At 39.7% G+C, this 12,093-nt stretch overlaps 1 protein-coding gene across 5 annotated transcripts in view; it reads right to left on the bottom strand.

Annotated features, from left to right (window-relative positions):
• spp1 (secreted phosphoprotein 1) overlaps positions 1 to 11,051 on the bottom strand; it is a 41,447-nt gene extending 30,396 nt beyond the window's left edge. For 2 of the 5 annotated variants that reach the window (XM_057343953.1, XM_057343952.1), the window contains exon 1: positions 6,706 to 11,051. In XM_057343953.1, the coding sequence (XP_057199936.1) occupies positions 6,706 to 6,757 (52 nt within the window). In that variant the 5' untranslated portion in view covers positions 6,758 to 11,051. Of the gene's footprint in view, positions 1 to 5,448 lie in introns of all 5 variants that reach the window. The other 3 variants (XM_057343955.1, XM_057343954.1, XM_057343957.1) reach the window with 3 other exon arrangements.
• Between the last annotated feature and the right edge of the window lie 1,042 nt (positions 11,052 to 12,093).

Below are 12,093 nucleotides of genomic sequence, written 5' to 3'. Positions count from 1 at the left end.
AGTCCAGTACGGTGTACCACAGGGCTCAGTCTTAGGGCCTCTTGCTCTTCGCTTATACATGCAACCTCTAGGAGATATAATAAAGCGACACGGAGTTAGCTTTCACTGTTATGCTGATGATACTCAACTTTATATTTCCTCGAAGCCTCATGAAACACAGCAGTTCCATCGAATAATGGAATGCATAGTCGATATAAAAAACTGGATGAGTAACAACTTTTATTACTGAACTCGGACAAAACGGAAGTGTTACTTATTGGACCGAAAACTGCTATAAGTAACAACCAAGAATACTGTTTAACTATTGACGGATGTTCCATAAAACCCTCGTCGTCAGCAAAGAATCTTGGCGTTCTATTCGATAGTAATCTGTCATTTGAGAGCCACGTCGCCAACACCTGTAAAATTGCGTTTTTCCATCTTAAGAATATATCTAAACTACGTCATATGCTGTCAATCTCAGATGCAGAGAAGTTAATTCATGCATTCATGACATCAAGACTAGATTACTGTAATGCACTGTTAGGTGGTTGCCCTGCAGGCTTATTACAAAAACTCCAATTGGTCCAAAACGCGGCAGCTCGAGTTCTTACACGTACAAAAAAGTATGAACATATTAGCCCGGTTCTGTCAACCTTGCACTGGTTACCTATAAAGCATCGCGTTAACTTTAAAATCTTGCTTAATTACCTATAAAGCCCTACATGGTTTAGCTCCTCATACTTGAATGAACTCCTTTTGTATTACAGTCCTTCACGTGCATTACGCTCTCAGGCGTCCTGTCAGTTGGTAATACCTAGAATTTCAAAATCAAGTGCAGGTGGTAGATCCTTTTCCTATCTAGGGCCTAAACTTTGGAATAGTCTTCCCTGCACTGTCCGGGAGGCAGACACACTCTGTCAGTTTAAATCTAGACTAAAGACGCATCTTTTTAATCTTGCATACACTACCTTCCATAATATAAATCCTCTGAGGGTTTAGGCTGCATTAGTTAGATCAACCGGAACCAAAAACACAACTGATGTACTTGTTGCATCAAAGAGTTCAGAACAGTACTCTACTCTCAGCCAGTCTTGTCTCATTGTTCCAAGGTTACCACAGCGAGCAGGATGCAGTTCATGGCCTCGACCTGATGGTAGAGCGGAGAATGGGAAGGGCGACCTGACAAGAGCTGAGATGATAGAGCTGGATAAAGAAGGACGCGGTCACCTGACACGTCTTCACCACAAAATTTCAAATGCTATTAGATTATTAATGATAATCTTAAACTATAATTTACCTTATTAGTAAGTTTATTTATTTTATTTAGCCTTGTTGTGCAAGCTCTCTGGAGCTTGTGCAGAGGCAGCAGCTTTTGCCAGAGGGGAACTGGAATCCCCTGGTTGGGCCTGGGTTCTCCTGAGGTTTTTTTTCTCGATTAGAGTTTTGGGTTCCTCGCCACCGTTTGCATACTGTTTTTGCACTATTGCCTGCCGGGGGGGCTGCTTTAGAATTTTAAAGTTTTACTTAATTAATATTGCATATAGGAATTTATAGTCTGTTATATTTGACCTGTGCTTCTCTCTCCTTTATCTTAAATGTGTGCTCTCACTGCGTGTGTGTGTGTGTGTGTGTGTGTGTGTGTGTGTGTGTGTGTGTGTGTGTGTGTGTGTGTGTGTGTGTCTTTGTGTGTGCGCGTACTTGTCTGTGTACGTGTTTGTGTGTGTGTCTATGTCTATGTGTGTTAGTACGTGTGCATATTGTGTGTGTGGAGAGTTTTGTATGTGGGTATGTCTGTCTTCTGTGTTTTCACCTTTTTCTTGTTTTTACAGGTACAACTTTAATTGTTTTGCTTATAGTCAATATGTCTCATGTACAGCTGTTTTGTAACAATGAAAATTGTAAAAAGCGCTATATAAATAAAGTTGAGTTGAGTTGAGTCCCCAATCCAACCGTACCAAACCCTCCTAGCCTATCTTCGCTTCAGAAGACCACAGGCCAAATCTTCATCTGACCCCCTCTTCGTCAATGATTCCAACCGCCCCGTCACACGGTTTTGGTTCCAAAAACATCTTAAAGCTGTGTTGCTCCGATCCGGCATCCCCGCAGATCTTTTTTCATGCCATTCCTTCGGCTTAGGCGCAGCAACTACGGCAGCCCAAAAAGGCCTTTTGCAGCCTCAGATCCAAGCGCTTGGTCGCTGGTCATCAGTGTCTTTCAAAACGTACATCCGGTCAGACCACTCCCTCATCCGTGAAGCTCACCGGACCCTCATCACTCAAATCATCTAAAACTAATCCAGCCCTCGCTCTGCCGCAGCAGACACCAACCCACACTCTGCCATAGCAGATACCAGCCCACGCCCTGCCGCCGCAGACACTAGCCCATGCCCTACCACTGTAGATACCTGCCCATGCTCTATCATCGTAGACACCCACGCTCTGCCAATGCAGACACTAGCAAACGCTCTGCCGCTGCAGACATAAACCTATGCCCTTTCGCTGTAGACACCAGCCCACACTCTGCCGCCGCAGAGTCTAACCCATGATCTGCTGCTGCAGACACTAGCCCACTCTCTACCGCTGTAGACACCAGCCCACACTCTACCGCTGTAGACACCAGCCCACGCTCTACCGCTGTAGACACCAGCCCACGCTCTGCCGCCGCAGACACCAGCCCACGCTCTGCCGCCACAGACACCAGCCCACACTCTGCCGCCACAGACACCAGCCCACACTCTGCCGCCTCAGACACCAGGCCACGCTCTACCGCCGCAGACACTTCAGCAAGTCTTGCAGACACTTCACGCAGCCAAACTCTCTCCCAAACCCTCACTGTATCCCAAGCTCACGCTCCGTCCCAAACTTGCGCAGCTTCCCAAGCATACTCTCTACCCTAGAGGTCTGCAACCCGACCCGAGCCCGACGGGGCCCGAAAATCTCGCGGGCTTCGGGTCAGGTTCGGGTTAATGTTTAATGAATAGCCTCGGGTTCGGGTCAGGTTCGGGTTTGTAACTAAAAAAAAAAATAGGCTATATACAAACAAGTTTGCGTGCCGTGGCTTGTGCTTGCATATTTGCTGTGTTGTGACCACACAAAAAAACACGAGAGAAAACACACACTTTTCGCATAAACTGTTCTGCGTAAGTGCTCCCGCTCTTGTCCTCATTGTCACAACACAGCAGGTGATGGTAAGATGAGTGCGATAAAGCAAAATATTAGCGATGGAAAACGTTTTACAGTTCCAAATGATGCAGGGAAAGCTGCACTCTGGAAGAATTATGATCTTGTCATTACTATCAAGACTGGCCCGTAGTATCCTCAGCATCCCTGCAAGTGACGTTAGCAGCAGCAGCGAGAGGAACTTCAGTGCAGCTGGGCTAACTTTTAATCAGAGGAGGACGGCGCTTAAACCAACAGTTCCAGAGGGTTCAACAATGATTTTTGACTTTTACACCTGTTCACCCACAGCAAAGTTTCATTATTGGTAAGTCTGTGCTATTTCTTATTTGTTCTTGTGTGTTCACTGCTGAGGGGGCCGCCGTGCCTTGATGAAACTGTGTTTGCTTACATGTAGCTATTTGTTTAATTATCATCGCAAGCAATCATAAAATGCAGCATATTTCAACAAAGCTTGCTGTTAAATGCACTTTGGGTTCGGGCTTAAAATGTAACTGTAATGGGCGTGCCAAAAACATGGTTGCATGATGACGTCAGACTTGAAACACCAAGGATTTAGGTAGAGCCCTTACTGAACGCGTTCTTCTTTTATGGCAGGCAGGCTTGGGTCAAGAGGACATACCGCCACCTACTGTCCCTGTGTATTTATATATCTGATCTTATGATTGACATTTCATATTTTACTGATATTTACATCTATAGAAAACATGTATGTTCGTGTTTAGCATTCTTATCCAGGTGGAAATAGACACCTGCGAAGCCACCTGTAAAACGTCCATTGAAATGTACATATGGTATGTACATATGTACATTGAAGTTGTTTCTCTAAATACTATGCATTAATGTCTCCTAGATGCTGGAAAGCGATACGGGTGTGACTGGCAGTAAAAGTAAAAATATACTGTATATTCAATGGAAAAAATATATACAATTCAAAGGAAATGTATATTTTCCAGCAGTATGTTTTCCAGGTCATGAAATGTATAGCAAAGCGATGAGATGTAATTTAAAAGATGTTGCAGTCTCCATAATACATTTGTGTTTACAAGTTATACTATACTCTCTTGCTCTTTTTAATGTGGAATATGCTATTTTTCTATAGCAGAATTAACTAATGTTTTATAAGATGTGGTTATACCAGTACATGCAATAAAAATACAATTAAACACTGCTGTAAATGTCCATTTTGCCATAAGAGGAAAATGATCATCAGTAAAAATCTTGGTTAATGATTTTAACACCAGATAAACAATATATTAATGACAAAAGTCACAAGTGGTATCAGAATGCCAATAGAACAACTGAGAGATTTAAAAGGAAAATAATGGAAATTCCCTGTAGAATGAGACCTCAGAGAGCTTTAAAAAATATGATATTTTTTGAAAAATATGAACACACACAATGTCTACTATTCTTTCAGATTTTAATTTTGTGATGTGTAGTTTGTAGTATGTATTTTTAGCTATTAATTATTTAGCATGCTTGGACTATGAGTATGTATTGAAGGTCACATAGCACTGGCAGCACTGTATGCTTTTAAACTCTGTGTATTTCCATTTGACTTAAAATGAATAAAAATGTCTACAGATTTTTGTATGATTTTAGTTGCCAAAAACATCTCTGGAGTGTCCCAGGGAAAGCTTCAAATACACACAAAGTTCCACCCTCATAAAAAATGTTTTTCAAACCATTTGTCTCTGTTAAATCCTTACAGTCTTTGACAAAACAAATGAACACAAACATGTTATAAAAACATGGTCATGAAAGTTGATGTGGAAATATTGTCATATTATTTCTAAGAATTTAGGAAAATATGCAAACAAACCTAAAGTCCTCCCACACCAATCTTGTTTTCACAATGACTAACATAAGTCAGGCCTGCAAGAACTTACTGGGCCTGGAATTTTCAAATACTATTATGTCCCTTGGTGGCTTGGACATAAAGAACCCTGAGAAATAGAGGCCATCATGATATTGGTGACATTGGTTAAAGATTGGGTAACACACGCAGTTTCTACCAATCTCATATTAATCTTGAGTGCCTATACAGTAGTATTGCATATGACATTTCTTCGAAGAGTATTTAGTTTGATCACATTTATAAAAGAGAGATACAGCTGTACGATGATTTCCACCTTGCTGCTAGAGGTGGGACTAGTGGGGAGAGTGGGGTGGAACAACAGCACGAGCAAGCATCACATCATCACATTAATCTCTTCCTGTTTTGTACATTATGCATGTACACACCGATTGCCAACAAAACACAGACGTATGATTTAGCGTGACTTACCGCGTGCAGTTCATGTCCGGCATCTTTTAGCACTGGGACCGCGCCATCTATCAGTTTCAAACGGTCTCCAAGTCCAGCGTTATATCCACCATTTATATAACATTCATCACTGAAACGCAGTGAACAAACAGACACACTTAAACTTCACTATCGCTAGAGTAACGAGCTGCAGCACAACCCATCTTGACGCATCGCAGATAAGGTCTCGCTCGTTGGTTGGTTGGCTCGTGGGCGGGCTCTTTTGCCTTTGCCTTGCCCTACTTTTGGCTAATAAAAGAAATCGGATCCCTGTGACGACACAGGGATCCAGAATTAGAAAAAACTTTCTGAAACAAGTTGGAGTGCTGGGGGAGGGTATCAAGTACAGAAATACTACGTCATACGTCCAACTCATTTTTTAACAAGTTGACCATGTTAAGCATGAGAAGCCAGCATGTTTAACAGTGTAAAGAAGTCAGAATGCATGACATAGCATGATAGCTCCGCTTTAACAATTTTCCAGCCAATGCAGCATCTATACATCTATGCGCAGAACAACTGAGTACAAGACTAAAAATAATTACCTTAACAACTACATAAAAAGGCATCAGAAGACCCACAACACTCTAGTCATAACACAATGTCTATATTCATCAAGCAACAGTCCACAGGCTTGCTTTCAGAGTGAGTCTTGTACAGATCTTTGTTATTGGGCCATATGCCGTTACGAAAAGCAGGGGGAAAGGTCTGTTTGGGGCAGTGTGTGGGAGTTGAATGTTCATCGAGAGAAGTCTGTTGCGGTCAACAGTAAATTTACCACAACTAGCTGCTGCAGACCCAAACTACACAAATCAGTTCCACGGGCCCTCAGCCTCTGCTACAGTTGCCTGTTTACATTAGGAGTATTTTTTTGTCTAGAGAATACTCAATTCAAGACATTTGAACCTTATTTTTTATTGACAATTAAAGCACTGAAAGAAATTTGTGTGAATTATAGTAAATTTAACATGGGGACATGTTATGACATTAACTGAAGAATAAATATTTAAGTTTCTTGATTTTTTTAAATGTAAGAGTATGCGTGTTTTGTCTGTGGAACAAATTCTAAAAAAAACAAGCAACAGCAGACAACAAAATGTTTGGTTTAGTGTTCAAGTGCATTTGGTAAAATATTTAATCCTTATTTACTTTAAAACATTGGAATCAAATAATACTGCCTTGAATCTAAAGGCCATAAATCCGTATATTTGCCCAAGCCCAAAACTTTCCCATCATTACTACATCCTGTCTTCAAAGGGTTGTGTCCTTCTCCGACTCCAATCTGTAGCATAAGATTCCTGAAAGCTGCATGTGGTGTTGGTTTGTCCCCGCCAACGCTCACCCGTGACTGGGCCTCTTCAAAGGAAATTACAGCGCTATAAAGACGGAGAGATTGGTATGAGTTTTGCCTTTTCTGAAGAGGAAGCAGACATACATGGTCACAGTCTGGGTGACGCCCATTGTGTTGACCTGTGCAGACATTTGTCAGAGTGCCAACAATTACAGCCACATGCTATTTATGTTGTCAAAAAAGTGTGGTGTTTTCAAGTAGTGTGGTCTGTCTGTATGTTTGCCTATTTTTGGTAACAAGCCCTTTTCCATTTTTTTTAATTCTTTTTGCTAATGTAACATGTTCTTTTCTGGGTCTGTACTTCCACTAACAATGCTAGTCAATGGGTACTGCTGTTCAAAATATCTTCTTTTGTGCTCTGCAGAAGAAAAAAAGTCATACATGTTTGAAAATCTGTTTTTTTCTGTCATCCATTGGCTAGTGTTACATTAAATGATCTTATTTATGCAAAGGCTTTTAAACCATTTAAGCACGATTTAAAACGGCTTTGACACGTCTTGCACAGACAGGCAGCTTCTGTGCCGCACAGAAAGTCTCTGTCAGACAGCACACCAGAATTATGTTTTCTTTCGTGCTTCAATACACAAAAACACACAAGATTATGCCTTAAAGCACATTTATCACGTATCTTCATAAGCACAGACTTCTATGAGTTAAATAAAATCTTGAATGCATGAGGCAGCTTTAGATACGAGCGGCAGATTTCTTAAACCTGCTGCTGTGACTCCTGTCACTAATGTTTATCAGAAAACAAAAGAAAATAAGAATTCAATGTGTTTTGTAGAATTCTTCTGTATTTAATGAAGAATTTAGTGGTCAAGACTTTCAAATTCTGTATATTTCCTACCTGTTAGATAGTGTAACGCCACACCAGCAGAGGGAGCCATCTCCTGAATATTGACTAGGGATGGGCATCATTAAGATTTTATTGGTACTTATCAATACTGTAATCGATACTACGCTCTAAATTTGATGCAAAAACACACGATGTGAAAAGATGTTAAACATTTTAAGTTTCTTTATTACAGCTGAGCTTTAGAACTGCAGTTTTCAAATGCTGAGCAAACAGAAAATGCCACATAACAAAACCTGTGTGTTCCTTAGCATACCACTTACGGCACTAAGCATGTGCATAGGTGCACATCATAATGTAATTCAACATATTCACTATGGTTATTTGGCTGGTAGACCGTATTTATTTTTTCCTTTCTGGTTTTAGGTCTACATAAATTTAAGTACTATTTTCTAAGCAAGTAATATTTTTTTAATTATATGTACTATTTTTTATAATTTTACTAGCACATTTACTTCAATTTACTAAAGTAAGTAAATACACTCCATGGCCGAATTATTAAAAACTGTGACCACGTTTACATGGACAACAAGATTCCAATATTAACACGATTAAGACAATACTCTGATTAAGAATGTACCATGTAAACAGAGCTTTTTGATCAGTTTAATCCGTCTAAACTCATAATTGTAGTAAACACAAATCGAATTAGGACGGGTGAAGTACTCCTATTTTAGTCGCATTATCGAAGTGCGGTATAGACATGTACACAGCTTAATCGCACCGGTGCTTAGGAACTTTCGCGGCACTTTGCGACAGGTTACACACGCGCACGGCAGTGGACAGCTGTTTCGTTTTACAGCAAACATGGCTTCAAGCAAGAAAGCACATTTTTGGTCCGAACGGGAAACAAGAAAGATGCCAACAATTCAAGAAAATAAATGAAACACCAAAAACTGTATGTTGTACCTTGCGAAGACGAACTGTTTGTTGATACATGAAATTATGGAGGGAACGTCGAACGGCGTCGCTTAGGGATGTAATGACGTATGCCATTAATCGAACTATGTAGTGTAACATGTAAAACGGGAACATGAAAGGTATATTCTTAAAGCAACTCATGTAAACACCTTAATCGTAATATTAGCTTACTCAGAATAAGGCAAATAATTTGATTGCTGACGTCCATGTAAACGTGGTCAATGTTATAACTTGTTCTCAAATAAAATACTTTTATTTTGACGGGTTACCGCAAAGGGGTGTTTGACGAAAGCTTCCTCGTTGTGAAACGCAGACGCTGAAAGCTCCACAAGTGCAACCATGCCACTCTTTCACTCATAAACAAGCAGATTATAAATACATCGCGGCAATCATATGGCCCTAGATATCACACATACGTCGAGCAAACTTTGGCCATTCGGACATCATTCAGGGATGGAAAATGACAGGCAGCAGCTCTAATCTACTGCTACTAGCGTCATAATTCATAAAATTGACTATTGGTAATTTAGATGAATTTCCTCCCAGATTGTTTGTCTATATAAAACACCCGATTCAACTCATCAGTCCCCTCCCAAAATAGGCTTGTTTGACTTGACATGCAGTGCCACCCAGACCAATCAGCAAGTAACATCACAATACATCAACAGCTATTTAAAAGTAAGCATATGAGGTATACCTACCTAAGGTTCTATAAGTTTCTTTGGGACTGAGAATAGAATCCTACAGTTCTAGAATGAACCTTTTTTCTAAAATTGTGTGATTAATTCACAACATTTTTGAGGCTTTGGGCCAAGATCCAAAAAAATTTAACTTTACCTTACTTTGTCCTTACATGGTCAAAGTAATGTCATGCTGACCAAATTAAGACTGGTGACGTCTTCAGATCGGATTGTGTTTGCTGGGATGTTTGTTATTATGTACTGTATGTGGTTGTCTTTTTTTGGATTTATTAAAATATGGTGAACAAAATAAAAATATTTACACGTCATCCTGTTCAAACATTTCCACCCCCTTTTCTGAATGCATTGTGTTTCATGGAGACTTGTTTCAATCACCAAATAAAAGAAATAAAAAGGTAATTATCTCAGAATTGCAAGATTTAAACAATTGCAAGTTATGAAATCAGAATTGCATGAAAAAACAAAAATTCCCAGATCTTGCAGTTCTGACTTTATTTCATACAGTTCTGACTTTGTAACTTTATAAAAATTCAAATGTTTTGCATGTGTATATAATATTATTAGGATTGTGAGTTATAAACTCGCAATTGTGAGAAAAAGTCAGAACTGTAAGATAAAAAGTCACAATTACCTTAAAATTACATAAACAAGGGACTCAAATATCACAAAACATGAAAACAGTAGTTGGACTCACAAACAAATATCACAAAACATGAAAACAGTAGTTGATCATTTAGGTAATGACAGACAGATTTCTAATGTGCCAATTTGTATAAATTCAGCCAGTTTGTCTTGTGGAGTATATGTAAACTTTTATTATGTGAAACAGCTTATTCAGGACAGTACTAAATAAAGTTAACATGCAATCTCTATGAACCCAGATACCTCTTATTTTGTTAAAATTATTAAAATATTGCATATTCTGCAAGGGGTATGAAATTTATGAGCAGAACTGTAGATAAGGATGCTTTTGCAGATTGTCATTGCTGTTTAAATTAATTGCCTGTTACAGTTTATACTAATGTTTAAAATAAATAATTGACTTTAAAATTCCAATGAATCACTTTGGTCATCTAAAATATTTTTCAGATGTAACTGATGTAATTTGATTACCACTCATTTAAAAAGTAACTGTAATGACATGGCTAAATGCGGGGGATACAAGCCCTTTCTCTCAACTAGTGCCCACAAACTGCTCCTTTTTGAACCACCCTACACTTCAGGGCATGGCAAGGTGGGCTTGCATCGGTGTTTAAAAGTAGCTTCTGTTGTAGAGCTCTAAAGACTGAATCTTTTTCCAGTTTTGAAGTACTTCTATTTCAATTAAATGAACACAAATTAGCGATCGCTGTGGTTTATCGTCCTCCAAAATCAAATAAGGACTTTTTAAAAGATTTCTCAATTTTTTTAGGTGACGCTGTTCTTAGATACAGACTTCTGATGGTAGGGGATTTCAACATTCATGTTTGTTGTGAGCAAAACTCCCTGGCCAAGGATTTTATTAGCCTTGTTGACTCTTTTGATTTTACTCAAGTGGTGAATGGTGAGTAGTATATATGGGGGACATAGTGTCAAAATGATTGACAGGTATGATTGATGGGGTCATTGACCTTTGCAGAGGAGGGGGAGGGGTGAATTACTTCCGGACCACCCACGTTGCGAGGGACCGCCCACTTGCTTTGACCTTTGACCGTATCCGCCCCTTAGTGTGGTACGCCCACGTCGCGTTGAACTTTTGACCGTGCCCTCACGTCCCATTTTTCCGGGGTATGTTTTAGGACATGTTTTAGGATGTATTGCTACATATCTTTAGCATGAATGAAAATATGTAATTTAAAGGAGATGATGAGATCATTATTAATACGCAATCATTGGTTATTTAAGCAGCGTTTAAAAATAATAATGAATAAGACAACAACTACACAAACACTGTTTGAATAAACAAACAGGTTTAAATGAATAATCATGTGATTAAATAAATAAATAAAGCATCTATTAAATAAGTAAAGTAATTATACAATGTATTCAATATATGAGAGAGGAAAGGCAGAGAGGCCATGCAGATTACCTTGTTTTTCAGAGTTTTCACCCAGTCTATAACATTCCAGTGAGAGGTGTCCGCACCAAGGCTCGTATATTTGTTTGAAAGAGGAGGATTGTAACCGGGTGTATTACAACTTGTTTTGTAGGTGTCGACCTGTAGGTGACAGCGTCTGACATTTTAATCGGGTACGATTTGTTTTATGTCCATAGCGTGAAATTTGAGTGCTACCAGCTCGGTTCAAGACAGCGAAGCTTTGTTTAGGATTAACAACTGTTCACCACCTGGCATCAGTAGATCACATGAAACAATGCGTGACGAATCGTATCCGGACCTCTCTGTACTCTTGATATAAACCGTTTTGAATCGTCAATCATGTCATTTATGTCATAGACCCTTTGTCGCGCATCTGGCTCATGTTCACACCACATGCCCCACTTTCATCATAAGCATAAACGGGGGAGGTTTTGTTAAATAAAAGTGGGAAAATAGCGGGGGCAAAATACACAGACATCATCATGGCACGCCCGAGCAGCTCTCCTCAAACCCCTCCAAGAGAATGGGACGACGATCTATTTGAAGAGAATCTGGCTCTGGCCCCGAAAAAACCACGAGGGTATATCGGTCTGACAAAGTCATCGCCGGTAAGTCCTTATCGGTCTTTCGGGTAGTTGATCGCATGCGAGAACGCCGAGAAAATGAGCGTTACGCGAAATTTTGTCCATGATTGTCGTGAGCTGTAAAGTGTTCATTTTATAGA

This window comes from Triplophysa rosa, linkage group LG10, assembly GCF_024868665.1.
Source record: "Triplophysa rosa linkage group LG10, Trosa_1v2, whole genome shotgun sequence".
Lineage (NCBI taxonomy): Eukaryota > Metazoa > Chordata > Actinopteri > Cypriniformes > Nemacheilidae > Triplophysa > Triplophysa rosa.
The sequence above is the reverse complement of the archived record's forward strand: the minus strand, read 5'-3'. Positions and strand labels throughout refer to the sequence as shown.